General features: G+C 38.5%; 1 protein-coding gene across 1 annotated transcript; it reads right to left on the reverse strand.

Annotated features, from left to right (window-relative positions):
* Nucleotides 1-9,954: 9,954 nt before the first annotated feature.
* LOC141762764 (uncharacterized) lies at nucleotides 9,955-13,925 on the reverse strand. The gene has a single exon (XM_074626818.1). It carries the CDS (start codon nucleotides 13,923-13,925, stop codon nucleotides 10,488-10,490), a length of 3,438 nt encoding a protein of 1,145 aa, XP_074482919.1. The 3' UTR covers nucleotides 9,955-10,487.
* Nucleotides 13,926-20,242: the final 6,317 nt, after the last annotated feature.

A 20,242-nucleotide genomic window follows, 5' to 3' on the forward strand; every position in this document is an offset into this window, starting at 1 on the left:
CACATGATGAACATCTGCGGTCCAGATTCCAGGTTTTCCTGACGGTTTCTCTCAGGTAAATAATACTATTTATATCTCTGTTAGTTAACTCAGTGTTTACCTCATGCATCAACTCTGTAAACCGTAAACATACACTCTGTTTTACGTCTGTCTTTACAGATCCATCTGTGAGAAATGACCGACAGAATCATCCCAGAGGAGAGCAGACAGCTGAGAGCAGATGGCTCTGTTTACATGGAGATACAGAGCTAACCCGGTAGCATGTAGCTAACCCGGTAGCATGTAGCTAACCCGTTAGCATGTAGCTACATGCTAACGGGTTAGCTACATGCTACCGCTATGAGACGGTGTGTAAACACAGCGACCATCAGGGTAGAAAATAGAAGATGTGAAACAGTAGTCAGTTCATTATTTCTGCTAAAAGATAAATGTATGGAAGATCAGAGTAATGGTATATTATTTACAGTAGTAGCTGTCTCTGTGTTACCATGACTACAGACCACCGGAGCTTAGCTTACCATAGTTTACCAGAGCTGAAGACTTTCTCCTGTACCATGTTAACATAACTAACTAACAGGTGGGATGATTACAAATGCTGTGAATAATTAATATTGTCATCTGTCAACTCAAATAAAGTTTGACTGTGAAACAGAAATGTGTTGTGTTGCTTACAAGTCACTATTTACTACCTGTACTCTGCTACATGCATGACATCAAATATATATAATATATAAATATCATCTGTTTAAACAGTGTAATTACATAAAGCCTTTGTGAAAGAACATGTTATATTTAGATGATGGGAGTACATGAAGCCTGTTCTGCTGGTTCTTGCAGACTAACTGTAGGAGCTACTTTGCTCAAGTTAGGTTGAGGAGGAGAGACAGTGACGCGCTGTGGGCCGGGGTCAGCTACTGAAGGTTCTCTCTGGTTCGACCAGGAAACCCTCACGTGGCTTGCATTCTCTAATGACGTCAGAATACAAGGAAAAAAGCGAATTTTTTTTCTGCACCCATTTCCGGACAAACGGAGGAGGAGAAAAAGAGAGAGGATGGTCTTTTATGATACTATGGTGGCCTGTAGACACACTGGGGACAGATATTGATGTTTAAAAGACATGGAAAAGTGCATTTTGCATAATAGGTGACCTTTAAAGGTTTACAAATAATTGGGTAATCATTAACAAATACTTCATATAGTATATAGAATGTTATAATGTGTATAACAATAAACTGTTAAAATAACATAAATTATATGATTAATAATATTTAGTAAACATTATTAATTATAATTCCATGGTTTATTAAAAGTAAAATAACTCTTAACTACATTTTAATTAACTATCAATTTCCCATTTATTAATGGGGTTATTATTAAGTGTTACCGTGGTTACACACACACACACACACACACACACAGAAAATCCTTTTGTGTCAGACTGCACAAACACAACACACAGAAACACAGCAGATTTAGTGACTAAATCAGCGCGGTTTGACTAGTTGAGAAATACCCGGACAAAAGTTATTGTTTATAGACAAAAATGCTAAATTAAAGAAAATGTAAATAAATGGCAGGATGTTTTTTTTTAGATTTGGCAATCTAGTGAGCACAAAATAAAATTCATATCAATATTTCAACACTGATTTTTATGTGTTCTCGGGAATGTCGAATGCACAGAATACAAAGCTTTAAAAAATGCCAAAATCTGCTTTTAAAGTCATTTTTAGTGAATGCATAGTATGTCTTGGACAGTCAGTTGTTTTCCAGCGTATTGTTTGCATCATATGTTTATATTTACATAACAAAAAGTATGTGTCACTGCATGAGCAAGAGAAGGGAACAACATTCAAGTGTTAAAAAAAGTTTCCAAATCAAACTGGTAGTTACAAATTTAATTAATTTATTACAATTAAGTAAAATCCAATAGAATTTATTTATGTTTGTTGGACTCACAATCCAGTACTATCATGCTCATGCTTATGCTGCACACACAGCTAGTAAGACTTTGTAAAGGCCACATGCAGGTTTCAGAACATTAGTCTTACGAACGAGAATATTTGTTGCCTCGTATGTTCGATATCAGATAGGCATATTAATTATATTGGCATCATTATGAAAATACCTGCAAATACAGACCTGTTTAAAACCGTCTACTTTAAAAGGAAGACTGAAAAAATACAATTTGACATCACTGTGAATTACAAAAAAGGATTACAAGAACCAGCACAATCGAAGGTAGAATACAGAAGGTGACATAGTATAACGTGACCAATAACATGAGGGCTGCCCCGACTACAGAACAACATATTATCAGATTTGTAGACTGCCAGAAACTGAACACAGTCATGCAAAATCACTTTCTTGAGAAAGATCTATACATATTAACGAATGATGGCAGAAGAATCTTTGTCGACAGATTTTTAACAACCAAAGAAGTTGACTGGTACGTGGCAGCCCTCAGTCATTCATTAACACATACATGTTGTAAAATAACTGATAAATGATAACAGCTTAAACAAATCAGTAACTCAATATATGTTGCAATATCTGTCCCCTGGTGACCTGAAGCCCTCAATGTGCATAAAGTCGGTAAGCTGCCCAGATATTGATCCTTTGAACTACCTTAAACCTGCTGCTTTTATTCTGTTGTGTAGAATGACATCATATTCTCATAAAGTACCTTTAACATATCTTTTTACGCCAACATGCTGCGATTTGTCACCACACTTCCTTCTCTCATCTTTGTATAATTACTATACAAATGTGGCTCATCATAATCTCTCATTCCTTGCTTTAAATATATTGGTATATCTTTAATTCTGCAGCACTTCTGCAGCTGCACAAAATAAAAAAATAAACGTTTTAAACTTGACATAAGGCGACTAAAAAGAAGAACAAAGACTAAAGAACCCATTTGTGCAAACTGAAAACAGTCCAGATTTTGGTTCAAACTAAACCTTGCAGCAATACTGCGGGACAATGGAAGACAGTACAGTATACGTGATAGTTGATAATCCGTCAAACGATACGCAACAGCATTTAGAAATAGCTTTTACTTATGTGAGAAGCTTGCATAAATAAATTCTGCTCAATTTGGAGATGTCGCTCTTCAGGACATATTTCCATTCTGTAAACTCTTTGGCATCCAGTTAGTACTCTACTGACCACCGTCCATCCGTGTAAACAAACCTTACCAATAACACTCATAAAAAACCACGTTCATCCAGTCCTTTGGCTGTCACTGGGTTCCATTTTGCAGTGGGTTTATTGCTATTATGGCCTGTAAAGAAACAAAAAAAGAATAATCTTATTTAAATGATGTTTGATGATTCACCCTGTGTGCACATTTACACCACAACAAAGAAAAAAACGGTAATTTTTGTCCAATAACTGTCAGGTAGGAGTGGGCAATATAGATAAAACCTTCTACCATAACATGTGTCATTTTATATTGTGATTTTGATATATATGGTGAAAATTAATTGAGAAACTGTTTTCAAAATAACCAGGAATCAAATCAAGGTACTTCATTACATTGATGCAGAAATCATCAAAAACATGATTTTGCCATACAATAGTCCTCAACGGCCTGAAACAACCAGATATTAAAGGAATAGCTGCTACAGCTGCTACGGTTGAATATATATGTAGAATCTCACAGTATATACAGTACAATAGGGCTGTGTATTGGCAAGAATCTGGCGATACGATACGTATCATGATATAGGGTTTACAATTCAATATATTGCAATATATTGTGATACTGTAAGCAAGGTGATATTGCGGGGTTTTTTAAATCTAATTTTACGAAAACTATCATATAGACCCGTTCAGACCTGGTATTAACATGAGTGATCGGATCACAAGTGGACAGCTCTAAGTACAGGTGTGAACGCACTCAAGACGCATTGAGATCCAATCTCTCAGACCACATTCAGAGGAGGTCTGAGCCACATATGGCCACTTTCTTTAAGCAGTGTGTAGGTGAATGTGTCCTGGGCCACATTAAGGACCGCCTACTCAACTGACGTCCCGCTGGGATCCGCGGGTCTCTCTGTGCTCCTAACCCTAACCCTAACAACTAGCAGGCTACTTTTTTTATTTTTTTTTATTTTATTAAACAAATGCAAATTTACAAACAACATGGCTCATAGATCCTTGCATTCAAGTAAAAGGACAAGGTGCACACAGAACAAGAACAAATACAATATGTAAAATTATACATGGAAACAGCTAGCTAGTTGCTAATGCTAGCTATTAGCTATTAGCTATTAGCTACTAGCTATTAGCATTAGCTAGCAGTCAACCCTAGCTAAGCGGGTATCGATCCCCGGAGCTATTTGTTTTACTTAATAGTAAACAGCAGAATGGATCCTACCGACGCAGTGGATCAGTTTGTGACGCCAAGAATCAAGTTCCCGCCGAAACCCTTTCCTCTCGGCCGTGCATTTGCAGCACTGCTGCTGCTGCTGCTGCACGGTCGCCATTCTGTGTCCTCCACCACCTCTCTCAACTTGGTCTCACAGAGAAAACAACCACACACACACACACACTTCCTGTGTGGTTGGGTCTTATCCTCTAAATTTCACACAACAGGCCAAAAATATAAAAACATGTTCATGTCTAAATTCCAGAGGTGGGAGAAAGTCACACATGTGCAAGTCTCAAGCAAGTCCCAAGTCACTTTGGTGAGAATCAAGCTGATGATCAACCCCAGTTTCCACTTTTAAAATCAGTTAAAAGACAGTGGTCATGAAAAGATGATTATAAGCATACTTTACAGGGCTCATGGCGATTCAAATTAAAATGTTAACCATGGCAAATCGTGTTACTGATTTTTGCGCTGCAGACCTTGCATACCGCTCTTCTCTTCTTACTACCGCCATCGACAACATAATCATTGCATCCAAATTTTATTATTTTTGGACTATAGGCCCCTCCATGCCTCCTGCGTTGGCATCTGCTGCACCCTACTAGGTTGCTAGGTTTGCGCTCATTGTACTAGAAATCACCCAATGTTTCAAAAACAAAATGTAACATCTCAATATCTAGAAAACTGAAAATATTTTATTAAAAAAAAAAAGTCAAGTCCTTTCGAGTCATCTGTCTCAAGTCGAAGTCAGGTCTCAAGTCATGAATACCAAGTCAAAGTCAAGTCGAGTCTTTTATCAATGTTAGTCAAGCAAGTCTCAAGTCCTCAAATGTGTGACTCGAGTCCCCCACCTCTGCTAAATTCTAATACCAATAACATGGATTAGAAAGACATGGATTCAAATTGAAAGAGGATTGTCTTCACTTGTATCACCATATCTGAATTACTGTGTGGAAGTTTGGAGGTAACACTTATAAAAGCAACTTACAACCATTATGTATACTAAAAAAAAGAGAGCAATCAGGATAGTAAATAATGTGGGATATAGGGAACACACAAACACACTGTTTTTAAGATAAGATATTCCTTTATTAGTCCCGCAGAGGGGACATTTGCAGTGTACAGCAGGAAAAGGGATAGTGCAAAAAACAAGATGCTTAAGCTAACACAGTTAAAAAAAAGTGCTAAACAAAGTGTAACAAAATATGAACCATTTAAATAGAAGGAAGTATAAAAATATACAGCAGAATATACAGTGTTGACAATAAACAGACTATTAACAAAAGTGCACATGTGGAAAATGATATTGCACAGTGAGAATGAATGAAAGTCCACCTGAAAATATCAGGCTATTGTCAGTTTTTTGGTGTGTATGTGGTCTACTGGGAGCAGTGCTGGTTGTGGAGTCTGACAGCTGCAGGAAGGAAGGACCAGCGATAGCGCTCCTTCACACACTTTGTGTGGAGCAGCCTGTCGCTGAAGGAGCTCTCCAGTGCTGAGATGGTGTGCTGCATGGGGGGGAAGTCATTCTCCATCATGGATGACAGCTTAGCCATCATCCTCCTCTCTCCCACCACCTCCACTGTGTCGAGGGGGCATCCCAGCACTGCATCACTCTGAGCAGTACCAATACCAATAACGTGGATTACTGTACGTTTTGCTTCAAATTGAAAGAGGATTGTCTTCACTTGTATCACCATATCTGAATTACTGTGTGGAGGTTTGGGGGTAACACTTATAAAAGCAACTTACAACCATTATGCATATTAAAAAAAAAGAGAGCAATCAGGATAGTAAATAATGTGGCATATAATAGGGAACACACAAATACACTGTTTTTAAAGTCACATGCATTGAAATTCATTTGAATTTTTTTATTTAACCTTTATTTAACCAGGTTAGTCCCATTGAGATTAAGAACCTCTTTTCCAAGAGAGAACTGGTCAAGACGGTCAGCAGAGTTGCAGACAGAGACACAAATAGAGATAAAATATGAATCACAAACACTAAAAGCACTCAAATTTGCATTAAAAGAGAACTATCTAAAGACAAATGGGGGGACAAAAAGGAACTTTTCTGGTAGTCAGTTGTACAACAAGGGAAGCTAAAAACATTGTCATGCCATAGAGTTTGCTTCTAAAGCCTTAATTTTAGATCTGGATGGATTTGGTCAAATTTAAAACCGCAATAACTATGTTCAGAGCAAGAAATAATTCACTTCCGGGCAATATTAAAAAAAATGTTTTGTGACAGGGAGGGGTGGAGTTATAATTTAAGAGGAAAGTTTTTAATATTTGAATGAGCATTGTGTTCGTACAACAAAGAAGAGTATGTGTGTTTCAGGGGTGAATTTGTGGTGCATTGGGTGATGGGTTGAAGCGGAGCACAAATATAAATATATATCTATATAATATATATATAATATAAATAAATATAATGTAGTAATAATATAAATAAAATAAATAAAATAATATAATAAATATAATATAAATATATTTTAAAAATATATTTTTGGGAGGTACCAATTGTAATTGGTAGTTTATTGTTCTTTGTGACAATAAATATGGATTTACTTTTCTCTACCAAGTCATGATTTCTTTTGGGGTTTTTTTCAAATTAAGGGGTTTATGAAGTAACTCTTTTAAGAGTTACTTCATAAACTTTCCATGTACTGCCTTGCAGCAGCTGAAGTACCCCTTGGTTGTCAGTCACTGCGTTAGACCACCTTGATTACCGGACACTGCAAAGCATATTAAAACACAAGGGTTTTTGGAGAGCTAGGTCAGATGTAGTGCATGCTGTAAAGTGTAATAATCCAACAATCTCTCAATAAAATGGCAGTGAATGCTTGCAAGTAAAATCAATTTTTTTTAATCCATAAATGATCACTGATCATAAGTGTTTTAACCAAGTGCTTGTTTTTCTTCTTTCCCTGTGCAGGTGTTCAGCATCCTGGCTTTCCAGCTGCTGTTCACCTTCAGCGTGGTATGTGTGTTGTTGAAGGTGAGGAGATGCAGACCAGCATGTGCCTCAGTTTCTTCATCATCTTCGTCGTGGCGGCCACCGCCCTCAGCTGCTGCAAGTCCTTCCGTCGGCGTCACCCCTGGAACATCATGGGACGGGTGGGTTACAAATACAGATATACTGTAGATACCGTCACAGATATCTATATTTAAAATGTACAACTTAACATTTAAATAATAGACTAAAAGCACAGTTAACCCTGACAATATGATAAAAAATAATCATAGCTTTGCAGTTTAAAAGGAAATATATATCGGATATGAAACACCTGAGGTGCAGTCACTTCCTGGAAAGAACAGTGAAATGTAGGCGAGCTGCTCTTTTCTAGAAAAACTAAAAAGTAGTAATGATAAAACATGTTGGCTAATTTTCTATTCACTGCTTGGTGTTTGAAGCAGTTAAACTTGTGAAGCTATCTATGAAGCAAAAGCAATCTCAGATGATATTAGAGATGTTTAAAGGTATAGTTGTAGTGGGGTTGTATGAGGTACTTATCCATATTAGGTGTATTACCTATAGATGGTGGTCTGCACGCCCCCAGGTTGGAGAAATAGACTGGAGTACCGACACCGGAGCTGTGGACTTGGACGACAGAAAAATGTATTTCAGCCAACTAAAAGAAAGGCTCACCTAAAAAAAAATCAATATCTGTTTAAGTGTACGCTATATTTAGAATACTTTCACCACTTTATCTTCCCGTTCTCGCCCTTTCCTTTTCCTTTCCAATGGGGAACTGAACTGAAAGAGAAACTTATATATGTGGACCGTAGTGGAACAGACTTGTTTTGACAGCTTCTGTGCCGATATAAGGCAGTTTAAACTGAAGCGATTTATGGGACCTAAGATTATAACTGTTTTGCAGAAATACAAACTTCTGGCTTAAGTAAGTGAAATTTGCCAGAGATGATCGTATAGACTAAATGTCGTAATCTACGCAAAGTGAGGGATGACCATCCTACCATGCTTTATAAGGTACAATGGTCGGTCCTGAAGCTAGAATTAGTGACCTCTAACTGCTGCCATGAAGCTGTATGGACTTAGAAACAACCATTGGGCACTGATGGGCATTTCACTGAATTGCTTGTTCTGCCAGCAAGGGGGAAATAAAGTTTCTGTCTTTCAAGATAATCAAACATGCAGCATTTCAGTGTGATTTTAAAATCTAAACAGCAGACCGGATGGGAATGAGCCCTAGGAGACTCTTCTAGCGATGGGATGCTGCGGAGAAACTGCTCAGAGTGATGCTGGTAATCCAGCTGTTTATGCACTCCATAAATAAACTCTTTCAATAAATAAAGTTCTTTGTACCAGAAATATCACAGCTCCATTACAGGAAACATGAATGGAACTGCCTTCCTTTTTATAGGTGCTGTAAGGCATGACACTTTAGACATTATTGTAATTATTTCATTTATTTTATTTATTCCTTGATATTTAAATGAGGCCAAGATAGGACACCATTACAAGGTTACCGAAGTAAAAATATGTACTTGTGTAAACGAAATAGAGATATATTTGTTTTTGGTGGCCTAGACTTAGCGCTCTTTAGAACACACATTGTTAGTGTTAAGAAATGAATACGATTTTGAGATTAACACAATTATCAGATTCAACCAGCAAGACTTCTAATGCTTCAATGATTAAATTCTAATTTAAGCTAATGAATGACAATGGAGTGACGGTGACATACATGGCAGTGTGGTAAAAAGGCACACGCATACATGACAGTGGAAAACAGAAGCTAGAAACAATCTAACCAAACACTTTCAGATGTCGGCTAACTCTCAGCTAAATGTATATTCAACTCTCGACTCTGCTCCACTAATTGCCAGGAATTGTAATATTAGCCTAAACCACAGTGATGTAATTACTGAATTTGGAAAACAGTTGTTTTAAAGTAATCTATGGACTTGTGATGCAACATAATTTCTGAATGTAATATCTGAATATGAAGCCAAGGACGTTTTGAAAATAGTCCTTCAGTCTTTCCATTTCTAAGTCATGCCTACCATCTAGTGTTTGGAGGAAGAAGTGACATGTGACCATTGAGAGACACATACTATCAATACACTGCATATAATTCTGTCATCTGCCCACTGTGGAATTAAAACTAACTTGAGAAATGCTTTGGCAGTTTGGGGGCGGAAGAGGAGGGCTAAAAGCAAGTAGACAGTTACTGCACCTGCACATTTATCTTGAGTCAGGGGGAGATCGACCTCATTTTATGTGTTTTATGTGTTCCTGTATTTTTACTTGTTCTACATTGTGCTCCACAATGTCTCCACGCTTTCATCGCTGTTGAACAATTAGATGTTACCAGTGAATATGGTTCGACTACAAGTGATGCCAGTGCAGGATTGGTGGAGGTTCCCCTTGAGTGTGCAGTAATATTTTACATAATGTGTGTGTGCAACATAAATGTATTGCATGTTTGTTTGTAAGTGAAGTGTTCATTTTGTATTTCGTTTTTCAATTTTGTCATTATTATGGTACTCAAGTGTTCTTATCTAATGTCTTTTTCATTTTACAGATTCAATTTCCCTTCCAAATTCTTGTTGTTATTAATTATTTATTTATTTATTTAATTGAATTTTTTTAAACATTCACACAAAAAGCTCATTCACACACCGATGGCACAGCCTTCGGGAGCAATTTTGGGATCAGTATCTTGCCCAAGGACACTTCAACCTGCGGACTGGAGGAGCCGGGGACCGAACTACTAATCTTCACGATTAGCAGACGACCCTCTCTACCTCCTGAACAACAGCTGCCCGTACCTCTCACCCACTAGGAGCCTTCACAGCTCACGTCAGGTGAGAGGTCATGATTCACACTCACACCTATAGGCTGCATGTCTTTGGACTTTGGGAGGAAACCGGAGCAACCGGAGAAAACCCCCATGCAGACACAGAGAGAACATGCAAACTCTACACAGAAAGGCCCCACAGACAGTGCTCACCACTGCTCCACCGTGCCCATTCATTTATAAATATAAATTATGTTTATCACATTCATAATCTATATTTATAAATTACTTTGTTGTTAGGATTTAAAGTGGAGTTGTAGTTTGTAGGGATTGTAGTTTACATTAAAAAGGTATTTCAAAGTTGTTGGCGTAGGGCAGTAGCTGGCAGTAGGTATAGTCCATCAGGTAGTTACACCCTAGGCCTACACCCACAGCGGTGATGGCAAGCGGGAGACCTACTTTCAGCAGACATTTAGCAGAACGGCACAAGAAACTTCTGGTCCGAGACACAGAAGCTGGAGACTCTGGGAGGCTCTCATCGCTCTGATACCCAGATGTCGTCTCAGAGAAGTTCTCATCTCTCTGCTGCCCAACGCCAGCTACTATCTCCTCCTCTTGCCTCGCCTCTTGCTGGTGTTTAAGATCACGGACTGATTGCTTCAAATCGGTTGTTAGGATGTAACATTCTTCTAACTGTTCCTGATAATAAGCAATTTTCCTGGTTTGGATGGCTTTGTGCTCGTCCATTTGGCAGATTTGATCATTAGCCAGCTCCACTTGGGACTGGAGATCCTGAACAGCTGTCTTCAGGTTTCCCATCTCCTCATTTTGTTTTGCTGTCAAAGACTCAAGTCGAGCCAGCTCATCGATGGCCCTCATGTACTGGTCACTCAGAGAGACTTCCTTTTTCTGAAGATCACGCAGTACTTGACTCATCTTTTTTCCAGCACAGGTCAGATTCTGTATTTCCTCGCCTTTATCCCTGATGAGTTCCTCACTCCGTTGTAATTGTTCAGTCTCTGCTTGTCTCAGTGATTCAATGCGAGCCACCTTCGCGATAAGGCTCTGGTTCTCATCAGCTGTGATTTTCCCGTTTTTCTGCAGTTTTTGAACTTGTTTCCGCAGATTCTCATTCAGAGACTCAAGTTGAGACACCTCATTGGTGGCGTTCCTGTTCTGCTCACTCAGAGAGACTTCCTTTGTCCGAAGATCACGCAGTACTTGACTCATCTCTTTTCCAGCACAGGTCAGATTCTGTATTTCCTCATCTTTATCCCAGATGAGTTCCTGACTTTCTCTTACCTGGTGCTGAAGATCACGGACTGCTGCCAACAGATGTTCAGTCTCTGCTTGTCTCAGTGATTCAATGCGAGCCACCTTCGCGATAAGGCTCTGGTTCTCATCAGCTGTGATTTTCCCGTTTTTCTGCAGTTTTTGAACTTGTTTCCGCAGATTCTCATTCAGAGACTCAAGTTGAGACACCTCATTGGTGGCGTTCCTGTTCTGCTCACTCAGAGAGACTTCCTTTGTCCAAAGATCCCGCAGTACTTGACTCATCTCTTTTCCAGCACAGGTCAGATTCTGTATTTCCTCATCTTTATCCCTGATGAGTTCCTGACTTTCTCTTACCTGGTGCTGAAGATCACGGACTGCTGCCAACAGATGTTCAGTCTCTGCTTGTCTCAGTGATTCAATGCGAGCCACCTTCGCGATAAGGCTCTGGTTCTCATCAGCTGTGATTTTCCCGTTTTTCTGCAGTTCTTGAACTTGTTTCCGCAGATTCTCATTCAGAGACTCAAGTTGAGACACCTCATTGGTGGCGTTCCTGTTCTGCTCACTCAGAGAGACTTCCTTTGTCCGAAGATCACGCAGTACTTGACTCAACTCTTCTCCAGCACAGGTCAGATTCTGTATTTCCTCATCTTTATCCCTGATGAGTTCCTCACTCCGTTGTAATTGTTCAGTCTCTGCTTGTCTCAGTGATTCAATGCGAGCCACCTTCGCGATAAGGCTCTGGTTCTCATCAGCTGTGATTTTCCCGTTTTTCTGCAGTTTTTGAACTTGTTTCCGCAGATTCTCATTCAGAGACTCAAGTTGAGACACCTCATTGGTGGCGTTCCTGTTCTGCTCACTCAGAGAGACTTCCTTTGTCCGAAGATCACGCAGTACTTGACTCATCTCTTTTCCAGCACAGGTCAGATTCTGTATTTCCTCATCTTTATCCCTGATGAGTTCCTGACTTTCTCTTACCTGGTGCTGAAGATCACGGACTGCTGCCAACAGATGTTCAGTCTCTGCTTGTCTCAGTGATTCAATGCGAGCCACCTTCGCGATAAGGCTCTGGTTCTCATCAGCTGTGATTTTCCCGTTTTTCTGCAGTTCTTGAACTTGTTTCCGCAGATTCTCATTCAGAGACTCAAGTTGAGACACCTCATTGGTGGCATTCCTGTTCTGCTCACTCAGAGAGACTTCCTTTTTCTGAAGATCATGCAGTGCTTGACTCATCTCTTCTCCAGCACAGGTCAGATTCTGTATTTCCTCATCTTTATCCCTGATGAGTTCCTGACCTTCTCTTACCTGGTGCTGAAGATCAACGCCAGCTAGTATCTCCTCCTCTTGCCTCGCCTCTTGCTGGTGTTTAAGATCACGGACTGATTGCTTCAAATCGGTTGTTAGGATGTAACATTCTTCTAACTGTTCCTGATAATAAGCAATTTTCCCGATTTGGATTGCTTTGTGCTCGTCCATTTGGAAGATTTGTTCGTTAGCCAGCTCCATTTGGGACTGGAGATCCTGAACAGCTGTCTTCAGGTTTCTCGTCTCCTCATTTTGTTTTGCTGTCAGAGACTCAAGTCGAGCCAGCTCATTGGTGGCGTTCCTGTTCTGCTCACTCAGAGAGACTTCCTTTTTCAGAAGATCATGCAGTGCTTGACTCATCTTTTTTCCAGCACAGGTCAGATTCTGTATTTCCTCGCCTTTATCCCTGATGAGTTCCTCACTCCGTTGTAATTCTTCAGTCTCTGCTTGTCTCAGTGATTCAATGCGAGCCACCTTCGCGATAAGGCTCTGGTTCTCATCAGCTGTGATTTTCCCGTTTTTCTGCAGTTCTTGAACTTGTTTCCGCAGATTCTCATTCAGAGACTCAAGTTGAGACACCTCATTGGTGGCGTTCCTGTTCTGCTCACTCAGAGAGACTTCCTTTGTCCGAAGATCATGCAGTACTTGACTCATCTCTTTTCCAGCACAGGTCAGATTCTGTATTTCCTCATCTTTATCCCTGATGAGTTCCTGACCTTCTCTTACCTGGTGCTGAAGATCAACGCCAGCTAGTATCTCCTCCTCTTGCTGGTGTTTAAGATCATAGAGTGATTGCTTCAAATCGGTGTTTAGGATGTAACATTCTTCTAACTGTTCCTGATAATAAGCAATTTTCCTGGTTTGGATGGCTTTGTGCTCGTCCATTTGGAAGATTTGTTCGTTAGCCAGCTCCATTTGGGACTGGAGATCCTGAACAGCTGTCTTCAGGTTTCTCGTCTCCTCATTTTGTTTTGCTGTCAGAGACTCAAGTCGAGCCAGCTCATTGGTGGCGTTCCTGTTCTGCTCACTCAGAGAGACTTCCTTTTTCAGAAGATCACGCAGTGCTTGACTCAACTCTTCTCCAGCACAGGTCAGCTTCTGTATTTCCTCATCTTTATCCCAGATGAGTTCCTCACTCCGTTGTAATTGTTCAGTCTTTGACACACGGACGAGATGTGATTTCTCCATCCCTGCGCGGCGCATAGCGTTGTGTAAATAATTTTGAGACATCGCGGTTGTTCTCAAAACTCTTCAAATCGCAGGTTGCTAAATCTTAAAATAATATGAGAATCCCTGGTTTGTCTAGCTATGGTTTGTTCCTGAACACACTCTTCCTTTGATCTGCTGTGACGTCATAACATTCCAGTGGCTGTGATCGTGACATGAGGTCATGACATTCATGCGCCGTTCCACGCATGCGCATAGAATATCATGACGCTGCATCATAACATTCTATGCGCATCTGCTTGAGCCATAGCATGTTTTTTTTTTTAAAAAGACACTAGCTGTGTTCTATCTGAGATAGACACATAATGGCGACTGAAAGACTGACAAAACATTTGAAAAGTTGCATTAATTTAGTTAATGTGAATCCAACCACCTTCATTATTTATTTATCTGTAATTTCTTTTTTATGAATTTTTTTTTTTTTTTAGGTTGTGGGATATATTCTTCAAGATCAAATTAAATCAAGATAAATTTCACCCGATGTGAATATAGGACAGGCTTGCATGCCATAAACTTTAAAATGTAAAGACTTATTACCACTTAGGCTACTTTTTTGTGCTTTATTTAGGCCAGCAACCTTTACTATAAAAAGAGCCATTTTAGGCAACAATAATAAAAAAAAAATCTGTCTGGTGCCACAAAACATTTGATCATTGTGATGAAGGTAGCACAGTTTATAGTCTAAGTTTATAGTATATAAGTCTAATGCAGTGAGGGCCAAAGTGCAAATGTACTACGGAGTATTAGGGCCACATTGAGGGAAAAAACATCTGAGATTTACAGAATAAAGTCAGAATATAATGAGAAAAAAGTCGTAATGTTATGAGAATAAAATCATAATTTTAGAGAAAAAAAAGAAAATAACACGGAAATTTACTACTTTATATTGTGACTTTATTCTCATAATACTACGACTTTTTTTTCTTGTAAACCTATGACTTTATTCTCATAATATTATGACTTTATTCTCATAATACTACGACTTTTTTTTCTTGTAAACCTATGATTTTATTCTCGTAATATTACGACTTTATTCTCATAATATTATGACTTTATTCTCGAAATCTCAGATTATTTTTTTTTCCTCAATGTGGCCCTAAAACTCCGTCGTACCGTCGTACCATAGACCTACAACAATGATGAATAAAATTGAAAATGTGAACCAAAAACAGTTATTCATTTCCACTAATATGTTTATAAGTCCACAGAGAGCCACTGGAGAGGGGCTAAAGAGCCCCATGTGGCTCCGGAGCTGCAGGTTGCTTGGAGACCCCTGGTATAGGCTGACAATGTTGGGTCATGTTTAAGATACAGTAGATGTTCATCCAGTCAGTCCTCAGAAGCATCCTTCTCTGTGTGGAGCGTTTTCCTGCTCAAAGCGTCGGGAGTAACAAACACACTTTATGTCATTTCGTGGCTCCTTTGGCGCACCTGTGTTGTTTTTTGGGCACGTTGTGAGAACAGAAAGAATCCGTTAGGTGAGGCGTTAGAGGCTGAGACAATCAGTCACAAGACAATACTTTCATCCTGTAAGCACATCTGGATCTCTCCCCGTCATGACGCACAGACAGTCTGGGAATCCATAGAGTTTTCCTCAGAGAAAACGTATCGTCTGTTACGTGCAGAGTTTCACATATGAAAACAAAAGCTCAAACATGCTGCAAAGAACAGAAAATTACTATTTTTAAATTAATTAATTCATCCTGACATGTTGAAGATCTGATGGTCACAATGTTTCCCGTGCTTTATAGTGCGCGTTTTTATTTGTCATCATAATAATCCATACATCACCATCCGCAGTTGAATACCACCGTAGAGCTTTAAATAAATGGAATGAAATAAATAAATAAATAAATAAAATGAAAGTAAGATTTTTTTTTTTATACTTTATTTTTTCCTTTTTTTCAAGGCTGTTTTCATATATGCAATCCACTGTTTGTAATTACAACAGTCTATAAACCAACTTTTAAGTAGATGAGCTTACAGACAAACCCATCAAGTACACTTAGAGAAATCAACCTCAACATTCAAAACCAAAACAAAACCAAGAAAAGAAATAACAATAATAAAGAAAGTAAGATTTAAATGTGTTCTAGGTTTTTGCATGTTTTTTTTTTTTTCCTTAAATCATGATGACATCAAAGTTTACTTCAGTTAGATTTCCACCAGCCGCCACTGTAAATACCTAATAGTGAATAAGGCTTAGGAAGAGTCCTTCAAAATTATTCATAAATATTACCCTCTCAATCACTACATATATGCAGAAATAAAAACAATTAAAAAAGACATAAAGACCTTTGCAGATTTATCATTGATCATATCTTTAAAGACATTATTATGGGGAAATGTGGTGTTTGGTTTCTTCAACAAAAAAAAACAACAATATTTTCTCATAATAAATTTGATATGTTTTCTTTTAATCTTTTATTCATAAATATAAATTTAACAATAAATATCTTATTTTGTTGAAGGATGTTGAGCAATATGTGAAACCACTTTCTAATTTGACTAAGAAAAAGGCTATTAAGACTGTAATATTTTTGTTTAGTGTGATATATCCCCGACTCTTTTGTTAATGTGAATTACGTTCTTTTGTTTAATAATGAAAGAAAGTAGAGATAAGTAGCCATTTAGTGTAAAATAACATGACGCCATGAGTTGGTTTTCCTCCTGTCCTCCACCAATGTTTTGAGTCACCAGCCGCCACTGGTGCATATAATCTGCCAACGTGAGATACACAGCAAGTATTTTGTGTTTCTTTTTTCCTGAACCAAGTGGGTTTGCAACTTCGAAAGCATCCTGAAAAAGGATCAAGCCTAAAGAAGACCCCTCTGTTTGGAGTGAGATCTCAGTAACGTTTTCCCCATCCCACACATCTTGGAAAACATCCTTACGTTTGGCACGGGTGTGTGCTTGATTGTATTGTTCACTTACAGACTTGCACTTGAAAAGACATATTGTGCAAAGCACTCTTTGCCAGCTTCATTTTGTCCCAGACATATAGGCACTGGTTCAACATAATTAAATTGGTTTTTGAATACCGTCTTTCTACGTTGATCTGTTTTCAGTGTGTTGGTATTGTGAGTTCGGAAAAGATCTTCTGCTTTCAGGTCATTAATAACAGTCTTTATGGCATCTTCTGGAATCCCAAGCATACACAACTTCTCATTCAGTTTAAAAAGTAACTGTGACTGGCTGATGTCATGTACTGACTGCAAATCTTCAATAATTGTCTGAATAGTGGAGGATGGAAGCAGCAACTTTGCTTGTAGTTTCAGATAAAAGAGAGAGAGATTCCTCAAAAACAATGCATCCTCAATATTTTCAGGGCTAACCTCCAAATGCTCAGTATTGTCAGCGTCATCAAGCTGCATGTCACACAGCAAATCACCATTATTATGAGTGCCACTAGTTCCACTTACACCTGCTGGGGCAATGATTGACTCAATTAGATTCCCCTCTGGAGTTTTTTTATGTGTTCTGGACAAATGACTAGTAAATGTAGATACCACAGTAAATGTCTTCTCACATTGATTAAAAGGACATGCAACTGCTCGTCCTTCTTTGATGTGCCCTTTAAGGTGAGAATAAAACTCAGTCAAGGAATCACATTTGGCACTGCAGAAGTCAACATGGCATGTCAGGTCCACTGACACACTCACTCCGGACTCAATCACACATCCCTTATGATTTCTGTACATATGTGCTTTCAGACCAGCACATTTTCGAAAGGTCCTTTTGCAATTAGGCATACAACACTGCAGTACTAAATTGGGTATGTTGCTGTGAATTTTCATATGTCTCACATAGGCCACTGAGGTGCTAGACTGATGTCCACAGATCTGACAAGAAAACATCACTGCAAGCAAACAGTAAGCTACAGTTATAAGACTGCAAAGCAAGAAAGAAAACTGCTCCTTTGCCAGTTCACCTGACAGTTACCTATTTCAGTGTTAGAGATGTCTGAAAAATTAACTTATGAATTGTGTCATATAATGAATAGGCAAGTACTTACTATGATCGGTACGGCAGCGGTAAAATAGTCCAGTGCATCTGTAATGTCAGAGAAACATGTCAAAAATCAACCTAAACACAACTTAACAGTCCGATTGAAATTATCCAAAAAATACAATAACAAACAACAATAGTTCAACTAATAAACCCACAGCTTCTGCTGTGGGTTTATTATGGCCTTTACTTTACAATGGCCTTTACCGTGCTATCAACATGTCATCAAGAAGACTCATGCCAATGTAATTAACACACACTTACACAAATTTGAAGAAGCAGTATATTACAGCAAAAACAAATATTTTTCAGCACTTAAAGGGACTCTTCTACAGTGTGTAGAGTGCGCGCAGGCAGAGGAGCAGAGTACAGCAGAGACTCCGGCCCTGGCGACCAAAGCTACGGTCTCCGACCGCGGCCTCTGACCGCGGACCGCGAACCCCGACCGCGGCCAACACTTTTTAACAGACGGGCTTCACTAGATATAACTTTGCAGTTTTGGTGCTTCCGTGTAGTTTGTGTTGGAGTCTGAGACAGTTTAGCCACACGCGAGCGCGCAATGGACAAAGACCCGCAATGATTTATACGTGTAAGAAGTTACAAACAGTCCCTTGCTGATCCAACTATTATTTTGAAAATAACTTTGCCTGAATCTTGAATCTACACTGCTGTATAGCCACCCAAAACCATTGTGTGCTTAAGTCTTAATGTTAGTTCAACTGTTGAAGTGACATCCATAGAGGTGTAGAGGTGTAAAGGTTTACACTTTAAAGATAGCATTATGCTTCATGAATTAACTGGCAAAAAACATGTGTCCACACATTAACTATATGCATGTAGAAATTAAAATTAGCCTTGTCTTTGTGTGTGAAATTCTAGCTAGCTGCTAGCTAGCTGCTGAATCCTTCTATCATGACACACATTCAGTAATGCAAACAAACTACAAACATCACTGATGTGATGAGACTTTGCACCAACTTATGAATTAAATAAAACTGCTACTCACCAAATAACAAGTAAGATGGAGATGGATGAAGAAAGAGCTGATCCAACTTCACATGTGCAGTTCAGGAGGATTCTTCCCATAATGCAAAAAATACTGCATGAAACTGTTACATAACGGTTGATTAGCAGTTAAGGGCTGTATTGTAGGAAAACATTATAGTTATGTTGAAAAACGGTCAATGGAGTGTAATTTAACAGATTTCTTATTTATTAACAGTAAAGTGCTGTATTTAAAAAAAACAGGTAAATACTGTTGAAATTCTGCTGTTAATTAACAGCAATTGTTTACAGTGCAGGTTAGTCCCATTGAGATTAAGAACCTCTTTTCCAAGGGAGACCTGGTCAAGACGGTCAGCAGAGTTGCAGACAGAGACACAAATAGAGATAAAATAGGAATCACAAACACTAAAAGCACTCAAATTTGCATTAAAAGAGAACTATCTAAAGACAAATGGGGGGACAAAAAGGAACTTTTCTGGTAGTCAGTTGTACAACAAGGGAAGCTAAAAACATTGTCATGCCATAGAGTTTGCTTCTAAAGCCTTCATTTTAGATCTGGATGGATTTGGTCAAATTTAAAACCGCAATAACTATGTTCAGAGCAAGAAATAATTCACTTCCGGGCAATATTAAAAAAAATGTTTTGTGACAGGGAGGGGTGGGGTTATAATTTAAGAGGAAAGTTTTTAATATTTGAATGAGCATTGTGTTCGTACAACAAAGAAGAGTATGTGTATTTCAGGGGTGAATTTGTGGTGCATTGGGTGATGGGTTGAAGCGGAGCACAAATATAAATATATATCTATATAATATATATATAATATAAATAAATATAATATAGTAATAATATAAATAAAATAATATAATAAATATAATATAAATATATTTTTGGGAGGTACCAATTGTAATTGGTAGTTTATTGTTCTTTGTGACAATAAATATGGATTTACTTTTCTCTACCAAGTCATGATTTCTTTTGGGGTTTTTTTCAAATTAAGGGGTTTATGAAGTAACTCTTTTAAGAGTTACTTCATAAACTTTCCATGTACTGCCTTGCAGCAGCTGAAGTACCCCTTGGTTGTCAGTCACTGCGTTAGACCACCTTGATTACCGGACACTGCAAAGCATATTAAAACACAAGGGTTTCTGGAGAGCTAGGTCAGATGTAGTGCATGCTGTAAAGTGTAATAATCCAACAATCTCTCAATAAAATGGCAGTGAATGCTTGCAAGTAAAATCAATTTTTTTTAATCCATAAATGATCACTGATCATAAGTGTT

The sequence above is a fragment of the Sebastes fasciatus genome, chromosome 3 (genome assembly GCF_043250625.1).
Source record: "Sebastes fasciatus isolate fSebFas1 chromosome 3, fSebFas1.pri, whole genome shotgun sequence".
In the NCBI taxonomy this organism is placed as follows: Eukaryota; Metazoa; Chordata; class Actinopteri; order Perciformes; family Sebastidae; genus Sebastes; species Sebastes fasciatus.

Bases quoted from the DNA above. Each gene is read 5' to 3' on its own strand.
- LOC141762764 (XM_074626818.1), bottom strand. From the start codon at position 13,925: ATGCGCCGCGCAGGGATGGAGAAATCACATCTCGTCCGTGTGTCAAAG.